Here is a 24,503-nt window from a genome sequence, read left to right as displayed (position 1 = left end):
GCTGATAATCAGGGTCACGCAGACTTCTTCTCTTTCCAGAAACTGAAGAAGGCGACCCGTGTGTGTTCCCCTTCGTGTTCAATGGGAAGAGCTATGAGCAGTGTGTTCTGGAGGGCAGGGCCAGGCTCTGGTGTGCGACCACCGCAAACTACGACAGAGACCACGAGTGGGGCTTTTGCAGACACTGTAAGTGGGAGAGCACCAGGTCCCAGCCAGGCCGGTGAGGTAACCTTGTACCCGTGGTAGGCCTGCTTCGTGCTCAGATCTTTCTGGACGTCCAAGTAAACGGCAGTGATTCTGTTGCATATAGTCTTCTAGCCAAGGCTATTTTCCATGAAGAAAAGTCGTCTCTAATTGTTCTGTGGGATGTATTGCGTAACCGTGAATGTACTCCGCGGCAGGGCCAGGTGGGGGGCAGGTTCGAGGTGGTCAGCTCGCCCACTCCCCAGCTCGAGGGACTCGTGTCCACATACCAGTTTTCAGCACCGGTGATTCACGTTCACTCTCAGCAGAATTGCTCCTGTCCCGGGTCTGCAGGGTGGTGAGGGGGTAATCAGGCCTGCAGGGGCTCGTCGGTTGATCGTCTGCTCTGTGGTGGGCTGGGCTGGGCAGGGGCGGGGTTCACGGCCAGCCAGGCCCAGCATCCTTGCTGCTGCCGCATAGAGAACCGGCACGCGAGGGAGTCCTAGTAACACACGTGGCACAGACTGATGTGAGTTCCCAAGGAAAGCGATGGGGTAAATGCTGGAGAAGTTGAGTGTTTGTAAGTCATCAGGGAGCAAAATGATACAAATTAAGGAGTTAGAAACGTTAAGTTTACAAGGGACTACTGTAGCTTTGTTTGGAGGCTTATTAAGACAGGACCTTTCTCCTGGTCTGTCGGATGACACGTTTTTAGGTAATGAATTACAGGTATCTTTTTTAATCGTCATTCATACATTAATCAAATACCGAATACCTGTCTGCAAGGCACCGCGCTATTGCTGTGAGGTTGATAAGTGCAGAAGGAGATACTGTGCCCCGAGGGAACTTGGTCTATGTAGGGTTGAGATACATGAATGGAACACGACGAGACCTGGCCGGGGCTGCATGGGGAGCGGCCAGGCATGGACAGGGTCCCTAAGGGCCAGCGCAGCGGAGGCGGGGAGGAGCCTAAGGACGAGTGAGGGACAGGCCAGGTCTGACTGGTCCCCATGTGCTGCCCCAGCCAACAGCCACCGGACGTCCGCGATTATCTTCAAGTGCGACGAGGATGCCGATGTGGGGCGGCCACAGGTCTTCAGTGAAGTTCGTGGGTGTGAGGTGACGTTTGAGTGGAAAACCAAAGTCATCTGCCCCCCAAAGAAGATGGAGTGCAAGTTCATCCAGAAGCACAAGACCTACGACCTGCGGCTGCTGTCCTCCCTCACCAGCTCCTGGTTCTTTGTCCACGACGGGACCTCGTGAGTGCCCCCCACCTCGGCGGCGTGCTGACGGGCTGGGTGCTTGGTGCTTTAGCTCAGACCCTGAAGGCGGGATGGCCTCATTCCTCTGACGCTCAGGGCGGCCTGGTGCACGGCGGGTGGTTTGGAAGCAGAGGCGACAGAAACCTTCAGAACCCAGAGAAGCCGCTGGTCCACTGTGGGCCTGATGGAATTAGTCTCGGTTTGGTGCATGTTTGTGAGGGGCAGCCGTCCGTGGCTGCGTGTGTCGTCCCGGCTCTGCTGCCCGAAGTCCCTAGGCCGTGCTGGCCCGCGGTGGCTTAGCTGGACTGACTGCTCCGTGCATAGCGCCTTCCCCCAGGCGCTCCGGGATCCTTCCGTCCACACGGCAGGGGGGAGCGTGGACCTGGAGGGCCTAAGTAGCCGTAAGCGAGGGAACGACTCGCCGGGGTTTGAGCCGCTGCGTGTCCTGACTCTAAACCACCCGAGTCTCGGGGCTCACTCACCCCACGTGCCTGCTTGGCACACTCACTTCTGCAGCATCCAGCCGCTCTTTGGCCTATCTTTACCCAGAGACCTGTTTCAGTGCTGCGTCCAGAGGTGCTGCGAAATCCTTGGCTATCAGAACGATTACCTTTTCTGGAAGGAATGGAAGGAGCTGCCCCCGAGTGTGCAGGACAGACACTGACCTTGCCTCTCTGTGTGTGTCATTTTACAGGTACTACATCAATTTGTGTCAGAAAATATACAAAGGGCCCCTGGACTGCTCTGAAAGAGCCAGCGTTTGCAAAAAGAGCCCCTCTGGCGACGTCCAGGTCTTGGGGCTCGTTCACACGCAGAAGCTGGACGTCATAGGTAAGGCCTGGACCCTTGTTGCATGGTCACAGGTGTCGTGTCAGAGTCGGGAAGGTGGAGGTGTCCCCCTGTGACCAGAGGGTCAGCGCTGGCTTTGGTTGAAGCCTCCAGGTGTTATTTTCAGTGACTGTTTCTCAGGCACTTGGCACCTCCCGGAGCATCAGAGTAAGTACTGCTCTGTGTCCTCCGAGACGGCAGGTCCTAGTCTGTGTGTCTAGAGGGCTGGGCGATCCTGGGGAGGTGTTTGTCCTCAGGAGGAGGGCAGAACGTTCAGGGTTCCTCTGAGTCCCTGCTCCAGCCTCCGTGTATACGTGCAAGTGTTTATCCGGGGAAGCCAAACGCTGACATGAGAACCTGGTAAAGACGATTCAGGGTACATTTTCGTAATGTTTTAATTCGGAAACACAAGATGAAGCTCGTTTTAATAGAAAATTCATCTTGCAATTGGTTGTTGAGTGAAAGAGTCTTTCATCACGTAAAAGGAAAAGGCAGGGTTTTCTTAGTTTAGGAACAGTCAGGTGTGTTGGGAGGACAAGGAAGAAACAACGTTCAGTGTGCCTGTCTGGCTGGAGGGGTCCCCGAGCTGTCCTGATTAGAGCACGGGGAGCCGTATGTCCACTCCAGCTGTTGACAGGGAGAAAGGGAGTTCTGGGGAACCACTGTCACCCTTGAGAAAAACCCCGACTCTGCAGGTTGGAAGTGGGGCGAGTCACCCCCCGGCAGGAGTGGCCAGACCTCCTGGCCCACGGCCCGCCCTCCGTTGGAGATCTTGGTCGTAGCCGCCACGAAGGGCATAGGGGCTGCGGGTGGGTCTGTCCCTGCTATCTCGTCCTCATGGATATTTGACCTGTCTCTCGCTCGGTTTCCCACAGCCGGGTGAGAAAAACTAGAACATTGAAGCGTCATGAAAAGATGAGCTAGTAAAACCTGTTCCCTGACACACCAGGCGGGGTCTTACCATTGGGCCCCAACAGGACAACCATCTAAGGCCAGTTGCCGTGACCCCCATGAGCATTTAGGGGGTGTGACGTTGTGGGGTGAAGAGATGAACTCTTGTCCCAGGAGTTAACAGTCCCCGGCAACCAGACTTTGTACGTGTGTGATTTATGCGTGTGTACACGTGTGTTCCTCAGTGGCCCGGGCAGGTGTTAAGAGTCCATTTCACAGCTTGGGTAACTGGAGGTGTGGAAGGTTGAGTGTGTTGTCCGTCTAGTATGATGGTGGAGGCACTTCATCAAGACCTGTACCTGTTGGTTCCACGTTCCAGAAGTTTAAGCATTTCTCTTCAAAGCTGTGGAACCCTTTCTTACAAAATTTTCACCGAAGCCCAATATTTAAAACAAACTCACCCAGAGCAGCCTTGAACGTGGGTGGGTCCGGGAGCATGGACCTCACTTCCTGTCGAGGGGTCCCCGTGCCTTGGCCATGCCCTGGAGAACACCTGGGCAGGGGGTGCCGCCCCCTCCGCGTCCCCTGTCTCGAAGGACGTGGGTCGGGTGTGTGAGGGTCAGGCCGGAGGACTGTCCCGTGCTGGCCCCGAGAGCCACCGTCTGTGCGCTGAGCCCCTGTGAGACGTGCCCCTGGAAGCGCGGCCTTGCTTTGCACGGCCTTGCTTTTCGCGGCCCCTGCAGGCTGGGCTTCCCCTGGTTCTTTGACCACGTGGAGAAGAACCTTCAGAAGCAGAAAGAGCTCCACGTGGAACCAGGAGGCCTGAGGAAACCAGAGCTGTGGTGGGTGGAGTGTCACGCTGGAGGGTAGACGTCTGGCGCCTGCCCTGTCCTTCCCGGGAGGCTCAGGGTGGGATGGAGGAATGCGAGGGGAAGCGCCTAAAACGGCACAGAAGTTGCGCACGGCGGGGGCCCTGCGCACACGCTGCACCGGGCGCTCCCCGCTCGGCCCCGGACCACACGCTGCGGGGGTCTCCTGGCCGCACAGGTGAGGAGACGGTGCGCGGGGGTCGGCTGGGGTCTGAACCCCGGTCTCCTCTTGCCGTGCGGGCAGCGACGCGGGCCGGGCGCGGTCATCAGGCTTGGCGGTGCTGATGACCCGCGTAATGAGGCTCCAGAGGCACAGACGTTTGTTCATGATACAGGTTTGACTTCTGACACTGGGGCTCCTGCGATGCCCTAGAAATAGCGTCAGTTCAGTCGTTTGTGTTTCAGATGACAGAGTCATCGTGACTTATTCAAAAGGCCATCAGTGTGGTGACAATAAGACGGCATCCGCCGTCATCGAGCTGACCTGTGCGAAGACAGTGGGCCGGCCTTCGTTCACAAGGTGAGGGGATGGGGTCCCCCAGGGAAGCTGTGTGCAGGGCCTGCCGGGACCCCGTCGGAATTTCTCCCCGTGGTTTCTCCTTGGGGACGGTGAGGGGCACCGGCCGCTGAGACCCGTGGCCTGGTGGAGCCGGGGCTGCCCCGCGCGGGGAGGGGTCCCTGGAAGGGGGCTGCGACATGCGTAAAGCAGGATTTCACCGGCTTCCGGCTTTGAATGTCATAGTGTAACCAAAAGGGCATTGATTGGTGCCACCCAAGGCCAGCTGTTCAAGCAGCCTGTCTGGGACCCGCGGCCGGCACGGTGGCACCTGGGATGCTTGCTCTTGGATTATCCTGGAAATCTCTGGGCAGCTCCGTGTCTGGGGCTGTGGAGGGGACCGTTTGGCCAGCAGAGGGAGCGTGTGAGCTGCTGTGTTTGTGAACCGACCGATTCCTTCCAGAAGCTGGGCTTGGGAAAGGGGAGACCCAGGCGTTGTCAAAGGATTGAATCAGTTGGAGAGTCTGAGGTGCTTGTAAAGCAAATATTCAAAAATCTAGGAGCAAATCTTTCCAGCTTTTAGACGTTGCACAGTTTCTAAATTTTAAGAATACATGTAAGCGCTTGCCTGCTTTTTCACATGGCAGATGGGTTGGGTGGGCATCTTCCTGATCATAAGTCGCCCTCCTAGCCCGGCGGCGTCCTCTGGTTTGGGAGGGTGGCCGTGACCATGGTCTGTGTGCCGCCTGCAGGTTCGACATGGGCAGCTGCACCTACCACTTCAGCTGGGACTCGCGCGCGGCCTGCGCGGTGAAGCCGCAGGAGGTGCAGATGGTGAACGGCACCATCACCAACCCAGCCAACGGCAGGAGCTTCAGCCTCGGGGACATTTATTTCAAGTCAGTGGAGCATTTTCCTTCTGGGTGCTGCCACGTATTCAGATCTCTCCCCGGCCGAGGGCTGCGAGATAAAGAGGGCCAAGTGTTTGTGTGTTTTAGTTACCGTTTCCAGGTAGTCGTCATATTTCGCTCAAACAGAGGGCAAGCACTACTCAGCTATTGAGTGTAACACCAAAGATGCTGAGTTCTCCTGAGTGTAAACATAAAGTCGCCCCTCCTCCCTCGCCCAGGGGTCAGAGCTGGAACCTTCTGAAACAATTTTCGATGAGGAACTTCTGGGCTTACTAGTTTGTGAATAAAAAAGTCAGTTGCTCAGCGGTGTCACTGGGTGGGTCTCGGGGTCCGGGGCTGTGCCTGGGCAGGGGGAAGCGGGCATGGTGCGGGGCACAGCATCTGAGAACAGGGCAGCAAAGCTCCGCGCGCGGAGGGCTGGGCGGTAGGACGGGGAGACGGCAGGTGGTGCCCTCGGCCGTATCCTGCAGCCCTGCCCCGTACCCTGGGCTTTGGGTCCAGGTGACAAAGGGCTCTCTTGAAGGACCGTTGGAGTCACCCGACCTTTTCTTTTAGGCGGTTCAGCGCCTCTGGGGACATGAGAACGAATGGGGACAAGTACCTGTACGAGATCCAGCTGTCCTCCATCACGAGCTCCACGAACCCCGCGTGCTCCGGGGCCAACATCTGTCAGGTGAAGCCCAACGACCAGCACTTCAGTAGGAAAGTCGGGACTTCTGACAAAACCAAATACTACGTTCAAGGTAACTCTCTCCCTCCACGTGCCACGTTTAACTTCCTTGGAGGAACTGTAACGTATTTTCATGAACAAACGCCCTGCAGTTGAAACGTCAGATCAGTTTTAGCACAAAAGCCCTGGGTCCGATCCTGTGTCTTGACACGCGCTTGTCATAGCGGACTGAGCAGCGTGTGTCAGACCAGAGCGGTTCGCTATAGGGAAGATTTACCTCCTAAACAAACAAGCAAAACTTGGTCTAAACCAGAGGTGGTGAGGTGGGCGTGCATGGCCACGTCAGGAATTTCCTTTGGTTTGGTTTTTGTCACAATATGTCTTTATATTGAAACTTCAGATGTTACTGTAGAAGGGTAGGAGGTTTCGGGTTTGTCAAAAGGATGAGAAGAAAAGAGAGACCTGACCCAAGTATTCGGGTGGGTGTGGAGGAGGGCATTCCGCTGCACTGATGGAGCTTTTCCTTTGTTCCTTTTGTTCCCTTCCAGTTTTATTGAAATGTAATTGATATACAGCACTGTATAAGTTTAAAGGGCACAGCGTAATGATTTGACTTACATACATCATGAAATGATGACCGCAGCAAGTTTAGTGAACATCTGTCATCTCACATGGATACAGAATTAAAGAAAAAGAAAAGAATTATTTTTTCTTGTGATGAGCACTCTTAGGATTCACGCCCTTAATGACTTTCAGATGTAACATACAGCAGGGTTAATTATGTTCAGCATGTGGCATATGATATCCCTATTATTAATTTATTTTATAATTAGAAGTTTGTACCTTTTGACCACCTTCATCCAATTCCCTCTCCCCCCAACCTCCTCCCCTGGTAACCACAAATCTAATCTCTTTTTCTGTGAGTTTATTTTTGAAGTATAATTGACCTACAACGCTATTTCAAAATGATCGCCACGATAAGTCTGGTTACCATGTGTCACCACACAAAGATATTACATAATTATTGACTATATTCCCCCACACTCTACACTTCATACCCGTGACTCATTTATTTTGTACCTAGAAGTTTGTACCTCTTAATTGCCCTCACTTATTTCTTTCCCGATTCCTTCTTGACCTTGAAAGAATATTTCCAGGAGGCAGCTCATGTGCTTTTGTTTTAAACAACTAGTCTTTCACTATATACCATTTCATGATTTGATTTTTGAACCAAGTGAATGAACTCGCTTTTTAAACAATTAAATGTGTTTACAAAACCAGCTGACTTTGACTTCAAAGGGCTGCCGAGAGAGAGATTCCCGGCGAGGAGGGGGAGCGCTGCTCCCTGAGTAGGTGTAGCCTAGAAGAGGGCGTTTCCGTGCTCAGGCACCGAGCTGGTCACTGCACTTGACAGCGCCCACGGGGGGCTGGGCAGAGACCCGCCAGGTCAGTCTGGCTCGCTTCCGTGACTCCCTGTCATGGAGTCAGCCCGCTGGTGCTCTGTTCTCTTCCAGTGACTCCGGGTCGGATGCTGGAGTCGTGCAGTGGCTGGTTGGGCCCTCTCTCGAGGTGCTGTCCTCAGGGCCTGGCCCTGTAGTAAGTGCTTAGTAAATGTCTGTTGACTGACTGAAGGGCTGCTTTAAACGCCTCCAAGGCCACTGCTCTGCAGAGAAGGAAAGTCCAAGCTCTTTTGAAAACCGCCTGGAAGATTTTGACAGACTCCGGTTCTATTAGCAGCTGGTCCTGCAAACGCACCCAGACCCAGCCATCAGATTACTCACGAGCCCCTGCAGGCCCCATGCCGCCTCTCCACGGGCCTTCCTGCTGGACTGCCTCCGCCCGCCCCGTCCTCCTCCTCCGGCCTGTCCCAGCTCCGTGCTCGCTTCTCCTCACACCCAGGGGCACTGCTGCTGGTGCGCCTGCAGCAGTGGTCAGGCTCCACGCCACAGCCCTGGTCAGGGGCCCGGCCACTGGAGCGAGAACCTTCGCGTCCACGAGGCCTGCGTCTAGTCTAGCTGGCCTCCGGCGGCCCCCCAGCTTCAGGGGGTGCGTGTGTCTGTGTGTGTGTGTGTGTGTACACGCACGCTTGTGTGCACACGGTTATTTATTCTTGGTTAATGAAATCATTTTCGGACCTTTTCTCTGCCTTCATTCACCAGCGCTAGGAAGTAGGTTTAGTTTTAAGCCTTCGTCCACGTTTCAGGAAGAATGCAGTTTCACGCCCTTCACGAGTCTGCATTCATCCGAGTGGGCAAGAGTGGGAAGCCGCAAAGCCCGTCTCTGGCTGAGATTCTGGCTGAGATTCAGAGCTGCCACCTCGGCCCCTCACCGGCTCACCGGTTTGTGCCCTCGTTCCAGCCTGGGGGACAGCCCACTCGGGTCACGGCCCAGCCGGTTACGAGTGAGGACGCGCGGGGCCTTCCCGAGCCCAGCCCGCAGGGCCGGGTCTCGGCTGCCCTCGGGCGTGTCACTGCACACGCTGCGCTCCCCGGCGCTCCAGGGGTGGCCGGTCGTGAGGGGTTTGAGTCTCCAGCCACGAAGCTGTCCGCACAAGGCAGAGTCCGCACAGGCGCCTCTCACTTCTGACAGCAGCTGCACGCTCAGGGGGCTCCGTCTCCGCCTCGGATGTGATAACTCACTAGAGGGGTGCTCAGAGCTAAGAGCCGTGTAGTCGTGCTCACAGCTCGTTACAGTGAAAGGATACAGAGTAAAGCCGGCCCGTGGGAGGAGTGTGGGGGGAGCCGGACGCTTCTGTTGTCTTCTCCCTGTGGAATCAGGACGTGTTGTGTTCCCAGCATGAACGTGACAACACACACACACAAGCTCAGGAACTGACCAGGGAAGCCCGCCCATCCCTCAGTGTCCAGAGGTTTTATTGGGGCTTCGTTGCGTAGGCTTGACTGGTTGATCACTCGGTTGGTTGGTTGGTTGGTTGGCTGACTGGCTGGTTGGTTGGTTAACTGATTCGTTGGTTGACTGGTGGGTTGGTTGACTGGCTGGTTGGTTGGTCGGTCAACCTCAGTCTCCAGGTGGACTGATTCCGTGTAGGCAGCCCCGCCTCCAGATCATATTGTTAGCTGAGGACAAAGTCCAGACCTCTTTTTGGGCAAGGTTCAAGTCTTTCCCACATTCTGACTTAGGGCAGGGGCCCCATAATGTGTGTTGAGCAGTCTGTGAGAGCTCATCTGGGACATTTGATGAAGGACCCTTACGTCTGAATTTAAGTCTCTGCAGACTTTTTACAGGCAATGAAAAGGTAAACTTGACCCACTACTGAAACACCAGTGGTAATGGTGCTGTGCTTGTGTGTGCGCCTGCCTTGTTGACAGATGGCGATCTGGATGTGGTGTTTGCCTCTTCCTCCAAGTGTGGAAAAGACAAGACGAAATCTGTCTCCTCCACCATCTTCTTCCACTGTGACCCCTTGGTGAAGGACGGGATCCCCGAGTTCAGCCACGAGACCGCCGACTGCCAGTACCTCTTCTCCTGGTACACCTCTGCTGTGTGTCCTCTGGGGTAAGTGGGGTCCTGCCCCACGGTGTTCCCTTAACTCCAGGAGCATTGAGGCTGTGTCCCAAGATGAGTTGTTGGGAGGGAGAAGCTGTTACCTGGGCTGTGATCACTGGTTCTTCCCAGAGAAGAGAGCTGTGTTCCCGGGAGACGAGGGCGGCCAGCGTGTCCCTGAGTCTTTGCTCCAGAAGCGCCTCTGTGCTCTCAGGGCCCTGCAGCGGGATCAGCGGGGCCTGGGGGAGGCGTGTTGCCCAAAGCTCAGCTTTTCTCATCCCCTTAGTGGCGAAGGGCTGTGTGGCCGGAGGATCGCCCTTCCCCGTCCTCCTGCCTCAGTCTCATCATCAGAGGGGTTTGCCCGCTGTTGTCCTCCACCTCTGGTGGATCTCGTCTCGCTGGGGGGGGGGGCTGCGAAGGCAGGGCCACCGCCCGAGCTGGGCCTCGCTAGGCACTGGCGGTGGCGGTGGCTGAGTGGTGTGGCCTCCCCGCAGGGTGGGCTTCGACAGCGAGAGCGCCGGGGACGACGCGCAGGAGCGCAAGGGGCTCTCGGAGCGGAGCCAGGCCGTGGGGGCCGTGCTCAGCCTGCTGCTGGTGGCGCTCACCGGCTGCCTGCTCGCCCTGCTGCTGCATAAGAAGGAGCGCCGGTAAGGAGAGGGGAGTGGGCCGGGGCACCGGCCAGTGGTTCAGAGTCGGAATCTGGGCTCCTTTTTTTGGGCCCATCAGCAGCCGAAGTGTGGAAGCGGTCCCCAAAGCTGTGTTTTGTAAACGTCTGCGTCCTTGTGGCGATGTGTCCTGTCTGACCAGGGCTGTGGGCCCTGTCAGGTCACGTGGCAGATGCTCTGTGGGCCTTGGCCTTGCCCACCTGTTCCCAGGATGTGGCTCTCTGCACGTGTGCACAGATGGACAGGGAGTTAAACACCTGTCACGAGCTGACTTCCCTCTGATCAGCTGACTTGCCTGCCCTTTAAAAAGGGAGCATTTGTGAGGTACCGGGTGTGACACCTCCTCCACTGGCTCCCCTTTGCTGGTGAAAGGCCTTGTCACTCACAGGCAGCAGGACCGCCCAGCAGATTTCATGTCACGCATGAATGAGGCCCAGGGCTCTGTGTGTGGTCAGCCCTGTCCAGAGCGCAGGGATGGTCCAGCTCTGGGGCTGCCTGTTGCCTCTCTCACCTGCCCGAGGAGCCAGAGGCAAAGGAGAGAGGGTCGGGGAGTGCTGACCGCAGCCATCCCGACCCTGAGAGGCCGTCAGTGGGACGCAGGATCGGGGCGGGAGGTCTGGGTGTGAGCCGGCCCTGCGTTCGTCCCCTGGCCCAGTAATCTCGGCGCAGCCCTGGGGTGGCGAGAAGGTGTGGGTCGTCGTATTGACGTGAAAAAGCAGAAGGACAAGTGCTGGGAAACCCACTCTGGCCCTTCTTACACCCTGAAAACGGGGAGCAGGATTTGGATCTGCGTCTGTCAGCAGTTCTTCCTGCTGAACTGGTTTACAGCCCTGCTGCGGTGGGTGAGGGAGCGCTCGGTGGGGTGAGGGAGCGCTCGGTGGGGTGAGGGAGCGCTCGCTCTTGGGGCTGCAGCCCCCTGGCGGCGGGCACTCGGGAGCCGGAGGGGCCGTGGCTCCAGCCTGGAGTAACGTGGGGCTCCTTCCAGGGAGACGGTGATGAGCAAGATCACCAGCTGCTGTCGGAGAAGCGCAAGCGTGTCCTACAAATACTCGAAGGTAATTGATGCCCGCCGAGGTCTTGGGCGACTCGCACGTGCGCACGCACGCGATCGAACTGTTGTCATGATGTCGGTCAGCGACTACAGGAACCTGTCATCGCGGGAAGTTTGAAATGGACGAAGGGAAAAGGTCCCTCTGCTCTTAACCCGAACACACGTTTTGTTCTTTTTCCTTCAAGTTTTTCTCATTGTGGTTGCCGCTGATTTCTTACAGCGTTTAGTATTTAGCTTACTTCTACTTTTTTGGCTATTCTACAAAAAAAGACAGTCATGAAAATTTCTGTGCCTCTGGCATTTGGATGTCTTCCTTAGGATAACTGTCTAGAAACTGAGGCCAGAGGGCCTAAATGCACTCGTGGCTCTCGAGTGTGCTGCCAGCTGCTCTCTGGAAGCCTTCCCTCAACTACACTCGTCCCCGCGTCCCCCGCGCGGCTCCTGTCCCTGCTGCCCGAGGGCCCCGTCCCCCGCGCGGCTCCTGTCCCTGCTGCCCGAGGGCCCCGTCCCCCGCGTGGCTCCTGTCCCTGCTGCCCGAGGGCCCCGTCCCCCGCGCGGCTCCTGTCCCTGCTGCCCGAGGGCCCCGTCCCCCGCGCGGCTCCTGTCCCTGCTGCCCGAGGGCCCCGTCCCCCGCGCGGCTCCTGTCCCTGCTGCCCGAGGGCCCTGGAGCAGAGGGGCCCGTCCCCCGGCACTGCCGCCGTGTTGCTGGCCGCCTTCCTGCCTCCTGACACCATCTGCCGTGGTTGGGTCTCAGCAGGCGCGGGCAGTCGCCAGCCCTCCCCTTCTCCCTGAGGGGGACACGGGGCGGCGATGGCTGCGGTGGGCTGGGAAGAGGGCCCCGCCTCTGGGTGGGTCATGGAGGGAGGGGCCAGAGGAGGCCGACAAGGTCTCAGGCGGACCCACGGGCTCTGCTGTGTCCCGGCAGGTGAACAAGGAGGAAGAGGCGGACGAGAACGAAACTGAGTGGCTGATGGAAGAGATCCAGCTGCCGTCGCCGAGGCCCGGGAAGGAGGGGCAGGAGAACGGCCACGTCACTACCAAGTCCGTGAAAGCCGAAGCCCTCACCTCCCTGCACGGGGACGACCAGGACAGCGAGGACGAGGTGCTGACCCTCCCGGAGGTGAAAGTGCACCCGGGCAGAGGGGCCGGGGCTGAAGGCGTGCACCCACTGAGGCCCCCGCCGAGGAAGGCGCTTCGGGAGCAAGCGGACGACCGGGTGGGGCTGGTGAGTGTGGAGCAGGCCAGGAGGGGGAGGCCCCGGGCCACGCAGAAGCCCGTGAGCTCCTTCCACGACGACAGCGACGAGGACCTCCTGCACATCTAGACTGCGGGGTGCGCTCGGCGACTCCGCCGGCACCTCCAACCAAATAAGACTTCGACTCCGTGATGCTTCTATCATTTTTGCCTTTAACAAAAACTGTTTCAAAAGGGAAGAGTTTTGGTGATGGGGGAGAGGGTGAGGAGGTGGGTGCCGCTCTCTGTGGTCACCGGGATGGGGCATCGCTCCAGCTGCTGGAGGGCGGCGCCGGGGCCCCGTGTTTAGTCCCAAGTCCTCGCACGGAACGTGGCCGCCGGGCGCTTCCTACCGCGCCCGGGCCAGACGCGTCTCGGAACAGAGGGCTGCGTTTGCGGAAAACCCTTGCTGCTTTAGGCCCTGTAGGGTATTTGATCATTATATTTTAGCATTTAATTCTCTCCTCCTATTTATTGACTTTGACAATTACTCAGGTTTGGGAAAAAGGAAAAAAACAACAACAACAACAGTTTTTTCCTGCCGGCAGGGGGCAATCTATCTGTCCATCCCTTAGCAGGGAGGCTGTTGGGGCGGTCGGGTGGTTCCATACGAGGTTTTGAACTCCACGACGTGCCCTCTAGGTTAGACTCTGCCGTTCTCTCTCTTTTCCCTTTTGCTCCTGTCTCGTAAGGGCGCGTGCGTGCACACACACACACGTGTGGGTCCCTAGTGCCTGGGCTCTGGAGGGTCTGCCTGCTGTCTGCCTCCGGTCAGTAACGGCTGCAGCTTTTTGCATGACGTCTTCAGTCCTAGGCGCACAGAGCACAGTTATCAGTATTTCTTCCGCCAGCTGGTGAAGTCAAACAACCCACCCAAAGATTGATTTGTGCGTGCGTGCGTGCGTGCGTGTGTGTGTGTGTGAGAGAGAGAATGGAGTTGAGATGTCAGACTTTTTTCCGGACTTGGGGGTATAGGTCTCACCTCTTCAGGTTCTCATGATACCACCTTTACTGTGCTTATTTTTTTTTTTTTAAGAAAAAAGTGTTTATCAACTATTCGACCTATAAGAAGCCTTAATTTGCACAGTGCGTGACTCACGGAAATTGCATGAAAGCCAGTGGGCCAGATTCTCGCCCCTAGTGTTGCACGTGGATTCCTGCTCGGGGGGGGGTGGGGAGGGGGGTCGGCCAAGGCCGGCCTCTCAGTCTGCAGGACGGGAGGGCGAGACCAGTGTCCTTGCCGGCTGTTGGCTCCTTTCTTGAAGTGTTTAATGAATGACTTTTCTTGCATTATAGAACTGTATATAGACTCAGTGGTATTCATATCCTGGAAAGCAAACCAACCTACAGGGTTCCTTGGTTTGTACTCCGTTTGGCTGGCTTATTTGATTTCAACATGAGTGTATTTTTAAAAATTGATTTCTTTCCTCATTTTTTTTCAATCAAATTTACTGTAATATGAAGTATTCAACAATTTGAATAAAAGATAAATTATTAACTGGTTGTTCCTGCTTTTTCCCCATGAGCGTGAAAAGCTGCCTGGTTAGTTGCCACGCCCAATGCCATCTCTGTGCCTCCTGTTACATGTGCGGATGGCAGCCGACCCTTCACGAGCAGCACATCAGCTTTCTCTCTGGAATCTCCCTGCGTGTCGGTTCTCACCCGAGGCCCCCGGGCTTCTGTCAGCTTCGTCCACACCTGATTCTTCCTCCTTCCGAGAAAGGGTATTGTGACCAAAACAACCACCGTGCGTGCAGATCCCATGCTACCAGAAAGCATCCTGGTGCTCAGCCCAAGCTAACATGGGGGCAGGAGGGGTTCTCTTGCACAGATTTGGTTTCCATCTGAAATTACTGACACGTAATGAGAGCTTCTTAGATATTAATGTGAAAGCAGACCAAACGGGGTTACTACAATGTCAATGTCAATGTCAATGACTGGACTTCTCGGAGTTAGCACCCTTCCCACCTCATTTTCTGATTATTTCCAATTGGGGTGACTTTTTTTTTATTTTTAAGGATTTTATAATGTCTTTCCTGAGACGGACACTTTGGGGTCTTATAAAGGTTTACATTGTGACGCCAGAGTTGCTGGTCATCGGACACTGTGTCCAGGGGGCTGTTCTCCAAGCCACTCCCTTCCTGCTAAGACGCAGGAGGCCCTCTCTGTCCGGAGGGGGACTTGCAGGTGCTGACTGGCCCTGCTGGTAAACTTGATGGTGGGGAAGCTCTCTGTCTGCACCTTGGGCCACCTGCCTGGTGCCCAGCTCGTGCCGGCCACAGAGGGATGGGGAAGTGACTGTGTGCTTGAAGCTTTTGCTCAGGCTCTTTTCTTGAGCCCCTGCAAACAGACTAACAGTCCGTGCCAGCTGTGGTCACAGGTAGTTTAGGAAACCGCTCCCTGGCAGCAAATAGGAATTAGAATCTTTTAAGATTGTAATTAGTTTCCTTTTAACCAAATTTTTTAAGCCCCCCCGCTTTTTTGAGACTGTCCATTGAATGGTGGAGGAATGGGATAAGTGGAGGGTCAGGACGGTGTAGGCAAACCCTGGGCCCAGGAAATCCACGGGAGAGTGGAAACGCGGCTCCTGCCAAGAGCGTTCTAAACGCAGCTGAATCCAGTTCTCCCCCAACCTCTGACATAGGCTGATATCCGAGGATTCCTTTAGGGAGGCCGACTGCTGCCCGGGCATTCAGAAGGAATTCTTTGGTCCCTTTGTACCAGTTGAAGAAGTGGGCATGGAGGTCTTAGCTCCCGTCCAGGGGATCAGGTCACAAGGGGATGGTGTGCCTCGGGAGCGGAAGGTACTGGCCAGCTTAGATTGACAAAACCCCCTTCACCAGCTTTGGAGAATCCCCGCGACTCTGACTTCACGACATGCATTCTTATTTCCCCAAATGAACGTGGCTGACGTGGGGCCGGCGTCTCTCAAGGGAAGCTGAGCTGCTGTGCCTCCTGGAAGGACGGGTACCCGGGGTGGCTCGCTGCACAAAGCCCGGGCGGGGTGGCCTGGCCGGGTGGTCCTGCAGCTCCTCTCTGGGCTGGGGTGGGCCCGGAGACAGGCCGCTGTGTGCTCGGGGACGGAGGGGCTGGAGGGGCTGCAGAGGTAAGGCTGGAACAGTCCTGGAACTTGAAGAGTCCCGTGGAAGTCGCTGTCAGTACCACCCTGGGGGAAATACAGTGTTTCCTCTAAACATAGAGGGAAAGGCCAAAGTTAGGCCGTGAATTATTAGTTACTCATATTTCTTTACCTCTTATTCTATTTTGTTTTGACCGGTTTGTGAATCAAATTCAATGAAATTTATACTGTTACTTTGATACTCACGGAGTTAGAGGAAAGCAAAGTTGAGTGGTCCTGTTGGTCATCACCCCTGGACAAGGTGACAATGCAGGTCACCCGGCAGCTGCTCTCAGCGCCTTCCTGGAGAAGGCGGCCCAGGGAGCAAGCCTCATTCCACCAGAGCAGGGAAGTGACGTGGGTGCCGGATCCCATGGGGTGGGTGCGTAGAGGGTCAGGTTCCCAGGCAGACCCTGTGACCCTTGGCTGCAAATTTAAAAAAAAAAAAGTTGACAAAACATACAAAGAATTTGAACATACAGGACCAAGAACTGTTTTCCCTCAACTGTGCGAGAGTGAGCTGCCTCCCTGGTGCCTTGTCATCCCAGGCCCCTCAGGATGTCACCCCCCATGAGCACAATGCGCCCTCCGGACCCAGAACACCCACGTGGGCCTGCCAGTTGTCATGGCAATGCCGTTTTCACTAAGAGGACCCCATTCAGAATCCTGTCCAATTCAGTTGCCGTGTCTCTCTTGAGTTTCCCTCTGTCTGGAAAGTTCCTCAGCCTTTCTTTGACTTTGGTGACCTTGACACGTGAGGTCACCCTCCTCATCCTGATGGCGCTCTGACACGCCTGACGGTCACTCTCCCCTCAGGGATGCCCTTGCCTCCCCTGCCGCTGGGACGAGGCCTGTCCTGCTCTGCCCACCTCATGGCTTTGGGACTCGTTCTGGAAGCACGGGGCAAGAGGCGAGGGGCTCAGGATGAACGAAATCACACCTGAACTAGAAGATCGCGTTGGCATACGGACGGATTGTCGTATAGCGGCATTTCCCGAAGTGCGCCCCACGGAACACTTGTTCTGTGTGATTATGACAGATGTTCTGCAAAAATTGGAAACGACTTATGTTCAAGAAAGTTTGGAAAATGCTGAATGAAAGGTAAATGGCTTTTGCTGCTATGAGGCTTCTCAGAGAGTCTTTAGAAGGAGACACTGCTGGGCAAAATTACAGTAGGAAACGTGGCCGGTGAGTCTCCGAGCAGGGGAACGGCACGCAGCAGTCCCTGGATGCTGGCCCGTGTCCCCTTGGGGGACCTGGTGGGGCGTGCACAGCCCACTGAGGGTGCTGTCACCATGGGCACGGCTCTGTTGTTCTCTCGACAGTCCCGAGGAGCAGGGTCGTGGGTTGTCTGTTCGAGAACACACCGCTGCTGATTAATGACAACAAGGCCAAGTGGGCACCCGCTACCTCAGACCTGCCCTCCCCAGAGGAAGCCTCCGCTCCCTCCCCCCGCCTTGCCCCTGCCATTTGTGTCGCCCCAGTACTTCTCTCTCCTTGGGGTCAAGTTCCCCAAGAAGTTGACCCTGAGCCCTGATCTTGAAGTACAGTTGACCCTTGAGCAACACGGGTTTGAACTGCACGGGTCCACTTAGACGCGAATTTTTTTCAATAAATACCACAGTACTACGCGCTCTGTGGTTGGCCGAATCCATGGATGCGGAGCTGTGAGTATGGAGGAGGGTGGCTATGGGCTTGAGCATCCCCGGATTTCAGGACACATGGGGGCCCCTGGCACCAGCCTCCTGTGGATACCAATGGACCGCTGTACTGGAACCACTGAAATGGTGCTCTGACCCCATCCTTCATTTATTTCCCCACATTTGAATGCTGGGGTATAGACGTTGTTACGGGTTGAATCTCGTCTCCCCAAAATCCACATGTTGAAGTACTAACCCCAGTACCTCAGAATGTGACATGGAGACAGGGTCTTTACTGGGGTGATCAAGCGAGGTCAGTGGGGTCAGTCCTAACCCACTAGGGCTGTGTTCTTATAAAAAGGGGAAATTTGGACACAGGGACAGACGGCACCGTGGGAAGAGGTGTGAAGAGACAGGGAGGAGCCGGCCATCCGCAGGGCAAGGACGGAGGCCTGGGGCAGCCTTCGCTCGGCCCTCAGTAGCAACCAACCCTGCCGACACCTGAATTTTGGACTTCTGGCACCCAGACCTGTGAGGCCATGTATTTCCGTTGCTTAAGCCACCCAGCCCGTGGTACTTTGTTACAGGAATTAATCCAGAGACCAGAGGCCCAGCCTCTGGCCTCCAGGAGCCCACAGCCTCCCAGAGCAGCCGGGCAGTGATGAGACACGTGGAGGGGGACCCCATGGCTGTGCGGGGCGCCGGCCCCTAGGCCAGGCTGCCCTACATGACCTCTCACCGCCTTTCATGCCCATCATGGTCCACGCCAGTCGCCTTTCCTGGGATTTCCTGAAAACGCTATGCAGAAAATCCATGCAAACAGTCCTGAAAGTCTTTCAGGCCAGGTACCATGAGAGACACTAGCGCACCTCCTGAGTCACCGTGCAGGTTACAGTTGTGCCCACAGGTGCAGGGCCCTGGGGTGGCAGCTGGCATGGATACATCTTTAACTGTGTGCCAGGCAGTTGACAGATACCAACTCATCTAATCCTCATGGCAACCCTGTGGAGTGGATACTCCTGGTATCCCATTTTGCAGATGGAAAACTGAGGCTCTGAGGGTTAGGCAGTCAGTCTAAGGTCACAGCTGGTGAAACACGGAGATGGCATTTGAACCAAGTTCTTCTGGCTCAGGATTTGCGCCCTTAACTGCCCGTGTATACTAGCCCCTCAGAGGCCAGTTCACTGGTGGGAATGAGGCTGGAGGTGGCCGGTGGGTAGGTTGTGAAGGGAGGGGTCAGGCTTGGCATTGGCTTTGCGTCCAAGTAGCTCCTGCAAGTTAGTTGCTTAGCTTGGATTCTCATGTGAGGAGAGCGTGCTTCCTGCTTTACCGGGTGAGCATGGAGACTGAGAAGTAACAGCTGGTGCTTGGTCCACGCTCAGTGCATTGGTGGGAGAGAAGGGCCCACAGACCGGGGCTTAAACAACAGAGATTAATTTTCTCACAGTCCTGGAGGCTGGAGGTCTGAGGTCAAGGTGTTGGCAGGGCTGGTTCCTCCTGAGGCCTCTCTCCTTGGCTTACAGACGGCCGCCTTCCTCCGGGTATTCACATGGTCGCCCTGCCCTCTGTGTGTGTCTGTGTCCTACTCTCCTCTATATAAATAAGAAACTCTATGTATAAGTTTAGGGCGCAACCTACTGACCTCATTTTAACATAATTACCTCTTTAAAGACCCTGTTTCCAAATTCTGAAGTACTGGGGTTAGGGCTTCAGCATGTGAGTTTGGGGTGGGAGAGCAAAGTTCAGCCCCTAACTGGGAACAGACGCTACAGCGCGCTCAGGAGGTGGAGAACACAGACGCTTTTCAGGCCGGGCTCCTGGGACCCTCTGAACACCCCTTAGGGGCACCCCTACTTGTGTATACACACGCGCACACACACGCACACACACACACACACCCGCACCCGCACACATACCTCCACACACGCGCACACCCGCACACACGCACCCGCACACACACACGCCAACACACGCACACACACATGCGCACACGCACGCACACGCATGCACGCACACACACATGCACACACACACAGTGCTGACACACCCGTAAAATTAGATCCAGTCATCAATGTAAGAACTGTTTCTTGAATACTTTGTATCTGCTGGGCACAGTGGAGCTTGGCAGTTGTGAGCAAAATAGAGTGTTTCTGAGTCCCATGGACCTGAGTCTCTTCTTTTAACTGTCTTTTCTTTTTTTAATTTAATTTAATTTAATTTTTTTTTTGGCCCCATGGCATGCGGGATCTTAGTTCCCTGACCAGGGATTGAACCCATGCCCCCTGCAATGGAATCAAGGAGTCCTAACCACTGGACCACCAGGGAATTCCCTTAACTGTCTCTTCTTTTTTTCTGTTTTGGATTTTCACCAGAGACCAGCCTGGGAAACGCATATCATCCAAGAGGGGGAATTTGTGCATTTGTGCACAACCAGGAGGAGTCATCGGACTCTCTCCCCTGCTGTCATAACAACAGCTTGTTTTGACTGCTCACCCTGACCCAAGGCCTGAGCTTTAAGTCCATCTGCTGTGTCCCACCTGAGTTGGTTTGGCCCGCAAGCTAAGCATGGGGTTTATGTTTTTAAATGGTCGAAAAAAATTAAAGGAAGAAGAATATTACGTGACACATGAGAATTAGATGAAACGAAAATTTCCACGTCCCGAAATGAAGCTCTATGGGGAGCTGGGCGCACGTGTTCATTTACGTCTCATCCAGGGCTGCGCTGGCGCTTGGACTGAAGGGGAGCAGCTGCAGAGACCAGACGGCCCAGAAAGGCCGCTACGCCCGGGCGTTTACCACGGGGCGCTTTACAGAAAAGCTTACCTCCTGCCCCAGGCTTTCTGATCCGCACAGCCGCGCCATGGAGTGGGGCAGGTGCAGACCCATTTTGCAGTCGTGAGGATTAAGGCTTAGAAGATGTATAGCATACAGCTTGGTGCTGATGGAGGTGGGCTTTGAACAGGCTCGCTGACTCCAAAGCCCCTCTCCCATGCACTGTCCATACGCTCTTCGGACGTGGCCCGATTCACAGCAGCCCCCAGACTAGTCCCCTCGGTTAAGGGCAAGCCAGTCCTTCAGATGCTCAGGCCAAACGCCTTGGTGCCTCTGGACTCTTCGCTTGCTCTCATACCCACACCCAGTCCGTCAGCAAATCCTTTCCTCTCTACCTTCAATCATATCCTGAGTTTGCTTCTTTCCATCCCAGCCACCTGGGCCCGGCCTCTTGCTCAGGCTCAGGCTGTCTCCGGGGGCCTGCAGGGTAAAGCCCCGGTCCTGGCGGGCCTGCAGAGCCCTGTGCCCTGGCCCGTGGCCCCTCCGGCGTCTGTCCTTTTGCTCCCTCCGCTGGCTCTCCGGCAGTCCTGCTGGCCTCCTCGCTAAGCCCGCCGGGCCTCTGCTCTTGCCGGCCCCTCTCTCTGGAACGCTCTTCCTCCATCCGCAGGGCTCGCCCTCCTCCCTCCCTCAAGGCTCACATCACCTCTGAGAGGCCATCCCTGACCGCTGGTTCTGCGGTCACAGCCCGCACCTTCCTGCTCAAGATCTTCTCCGTCGCACTTCCCGCCTACTATGATACAGTCCGGCGTTTCCCTTGCTGAGTACAGATCTCTGCTCTGAGATGTTTGTTTGTTTGTTCACTGCTGCGTCCTCAGTGCCCAGAGCAGAGCCTGGCAGACAGTAGGTGCTCTACTTTGTGCAGTGGGTGAGTCCCTTGGCGGGGACAGGGCAGTGGGTAGCTGAGGGCTGGCGGGTTCTCTTGGACGAGGCTTCCACACCGTGTCGCGAGGCTACCGTGCCCTGGAATGTTGGAGCGTCATCAGGAATAGAACGGAAAGGGCTCCCGCCTGCACTCGTGGGCCGGCCCCCGTCCCGGGAGCCCCAGCCTCAGTGGCGGCGTCTGTGCGCACTCGGCCCTCTGAGCTCTGGAGGTGGGGAGGGTAGGTAGGGATTTAATAATGCCCGGCTTCTGCTGCCTGTGTCCTGGGACAGGTGAGGACAAGAAGACTGTCATGGGCAGCTGAGGCAGACGCAGGCCATTGGGAGGACAGTCCCGGTCCCTGGAGGAGAAGGTGGAGGCCGAGGGCTCCTCTGCTTTGTCCCCTGATTGAGGCCTGGGCGGGAGCATCCTGGGTGGCGGCCTTCTGTGTCAGCGGCTTGGGTGCAGGCAAAGCAGAGCCATCAGAGCCGGCCGCTGGCTTCGGGGAGGAGCCTGGGGTGTGAGGGACAGTCCGTGCCCCTAAGAAAGGCTGGGCCTTTGATGACCAGGCCGGAGCCTCACGGCGGGCTCCCGTGCTGTTCCCACGCTTCCGGCCGTTTCCGTGCTCCTCGGTGTAGATAACACCTGTCCCCTAATGGCCTTACTGAGCGGTGCTGCTTTGGAAGACGGTGCCGGGGTCAGGGGCCGAGAGGAGAGGTCTGCTCCTCCAGGACGGTCCCCTCCTGACAGCACAGAGAGGGAAACAGCGACGCTGGGGTTCGGTGCCGCGACAGCCGCGGCCCACCCCGTCCCCGCCCCGCTGCAGCACAGCCCGGGAGGAGGAGGCCCAGTGGCGGCAGGAGCGGGGCCTCCGGGGCCGAGATCGCAGGGTGGCGGGCAGGCCCGTTCTCCCACAGCCCTTCTGGAAAGTCAGCCCGGTCGTGGTGAAGTCACGCCACCGTGAGGGTCACCTGAACCTCGGGAGCCCTGGTGGCCGGCTTTCCACCTGCAGATCTGGGCTTGCCCCTGACGCCTCTGCCTTCTCTGTTTTCCCGGAGGGGAGCCCGGCCTCTCTTCTTACCTCCGAGGCCTCGGGAGGTCCCAAGGCCTGGGGTGAACTGTCCTGGAACAAAAGAAGCATATTTGCGTGAAATCTGTGTTTCATTGGCCGTTGGGCAAGTTGAGTGGCAGCACAAGAGTCCTGGGAACTTGGTCACTGGTCACTGGCCCTGGGGCTTTCAGTGAATCGATTTCTTGAGAATTGGCCGAGAGCCAGCAGCATGACAGTGGACAAGGGACTGACCTCTTGGGCCTTGGTTTCTTGTCTCTAACACGTGGGGAACTCTAGGGTTCTCGCAAGATCACGTAAATATCAAGATCAGTGAGGAGCCTGGCCCGTCACCCGAGAGGCCAGTGAGGATGGTGGCACCGGCCTTTCCCAGTTGGCACTTACCCATGGGCCTTGGTCGCTTCTGCCCTCTGCAATCTGAGCCCAGGAGGACCTGGCCACCCTGATGTGCACCTGGACCAGGGGCTGGGAGACGGGGGGAGGGAGTGATGCAGGGCGAGGGGAGGGCCTATCTGCTCTCCAGTCTAAGAGGAACAAAGATCTCCCAGGCCACGGAGAGCTGGAGGGCGCCCCTGCCCAGAGCCGGGAGGCTGCTCTCTCCCCAGAGAAAAGTGGGCAGTGGTGTCCGGCCTGGCCGGGGAGGCGGGGGCAGGGAGGGTCCTGCTTCCTCCCGAGGTCGTGTTGGGAGCAGGACCGCACCCTGGCTGCTTCCCAAGCCGAGGACTCATCTCAGGGCAGCCCGTGCATTTGGGGCTGGTTGTGTTAGAAAACCCCAGTAGCTTCCTCCAATGCAGGGAACACCCAGCTCTCCCTGCTCCTGGGAGGCCCCTTCGCTCCTCGCACAGGACACTTCACTTTTGGTCACCAAATGTGGGGTGTTTTCCCCACGCCAAGCACTTCTCTGCAATACCAGCTGAGTGTCCCACAGTGTAGCCCAATTCTGACACCATCTACCTGGAGAGAGCGTCAGACCCCGCAGGTTAAGGGCTCGGACCCACGACACTGCCCCCGCCCCTCAGATGCCAATCACTGTTAGGTCCCCAGGTTACCCACAATTCTGTCCGACTTAGCTGTAAATCAGGGTCCCATGACCTCTTCCCCCTTTGGATTCAAGTGATTTGCTAGAGCGGCTCAGAGAAGACAGGGAAACATTGATTGGTTTGCCAGTTTATTAGAGGACATGGTGAAGAATCAGAAGAACAGCCAGAAGAGGAGATACACAGGCTAGGTCGGGGAGGGTCCCAGAGCAGGAGCTGCTGTCCCCATGGGGCTGGGGTGTGTGGGTGTGTTCGCTCCGAACCCCGGCTGCTGGGATTCTAACGGACACTTCACCACGTCGTCGCCATGAACCCCAGTTTCAGCCCTTCTCGCTGCTCAAGAGAATGGGGGCAGGGCTGAAAGTTCCAAGTCTCTGATCACGGCTTGGTCTTTCCTGAGGCCAGGAGCCATCCAGGAGCCCTGCTGGGGCCACCTCGCTGAACAGAAGACACTCCTGTCGCTGGGAAGTGTCAAGGGTTTCAGGGGCCCCGTGCCAGGAACAGGGCGGGTTGGGGGCAGACCAAGATACAGTTTCTATTATCTCACTCAGCGCCTGGCCTGGGCGTGCCGAGGCCCTGCCTTGCGGAGGTCCGCCCCCAGCCCTCTTCCTTCCCTGCCCCGCGGTGAGCGCTCAGTCCAGGCAGGGAGGGGGTTTGCAGAGCTGCAGCCCCCTGAGGCGGGCTGTATTGCCAGACCAGCTGGTGGCCAGCTCCCATTGTCCACGGAGTGAAGAGGCGAGGGTCCCAGGAACGAGACAGTGCAGTGGCAGCCCCTGCGTCTGTTATCTGTCCCTCCTGTGTGCACACGGAGGGACCTGGCCTGAATGTCTGGGCTGAGGTGGGGGGAGGGGGAGGCGTTTTCTGCCTGTGGCTCTCTGAGGTCTTCTATCAGCATCTCTGGCCGGGGCCCATGGAGGTCTGTGCCCAGACGGCCCCCTTGGCCCGCTTTCCTGGGGATTCAGGGTGCCTCAAAGACCAGCAGCTGGGAGCCTGCCTGGGGACGTAGTGAAGCTGGGTGAAGTCCCATGTGGGTCCCAGAGAACGTGGTCGTCCTACGTTGGGACAAGGAGGTAGGGAGACGGGTCCGTTTAGAGGGCTTGGCTCTCCCATCACCCCAGCCAGACCCTCACTACCCCCTGCATCAGATGCCAATCACAAGTAGTAGGTCCTGTAGCTGTGCCTGGCGGCCAGCATGCTGTCTTTGGTTTATCTGGATGATAAAAGAGTTTTAAAGTAGGTAATCCCTTTGGAAGAGACTGCGGGGGGGCTCACTTGCGGGCGCCCTTGCTCGCTGCTTTTGCGCTGTGAACTCCAACTCAACAGAATTAGGCCCCCCGCCCAGGGCACTCCCTGGCCCAGCAAATGATTTGGCCAGTCACCCTCCC

At 56.8% G+C, this 24,503-nt stretch overlaps 1 protein-coding gene across 1 annotated transcript in view; it reads left to right on the top strand.

Moving 5' to 3' along the window:
* IGF2R (insulin like growth factor 2 receptor) overlaps positions 1-14,061 on the top strand; it is a 110,092-nt gene extending 96,031 nt beyond the window's left edge. Inside the window, exons 39-48 of the mRNA XM_036871020.1 lie at positions 40-186; positions 1,208-1,442; positions 2,140-2,276; positions 4,439-4,553; positions 5,282-5,428; positions 5,996-6,183; positions 9,440-9,626; positions 10,109-10,261; positions 11,265-11,334; positions 12,256-14,061. Of these exons, the coding sequence (XP_036726915.1) occupies positions 40-186; positions 1,208-1,442; positions 2,140-2,276; positions 4,439-4,553; positions 5,282-5,428; positions 5,996-6,183; positions 9,440-9,626; positions 10,109-10,261; positions 11,265-11,334; positions 12,256-12,654 (1,778 nt within the window). The 3' untranslated portion in view covers positions 12,655-14,061. The remainder of the gene's footprint in view (positions 1-39; positions 187-1,207; positions 1,443-2,139; positions 2,277-4,438; positions 4,554-5,281; positions 5,429-5,995; positions 6,184-9,439; positions 9,627-10,108; positions 10,262-11,264; positions 11,335-12,255) is intronic.
* The last annotated feature ends 10,442 nt before the right edge of the window (positions 14,062-24,503 follow it).

The sequence above is a fragment of the Balaenoptera musculus genome, chromosome 12 (assembly GCF_009873245.2).
Source record: "Balaenoptera musculus isolate JJ_BM4_2016_0621 chromosome 12, mBalMus1.pri.v3, whole genome shotgun sequence".
NCBI classification, from domain to species: Eukaryota; Metazoa; Chordata; class Mammalia; order Artiodactyla; family Balaenopteridae; genus Balaenoptera; species Balaenoptera musculus.
Note: the sequence above shows the minus strand (reverse complement) of the source record. Positions and strands in the feature narration are given on the sequence as shown.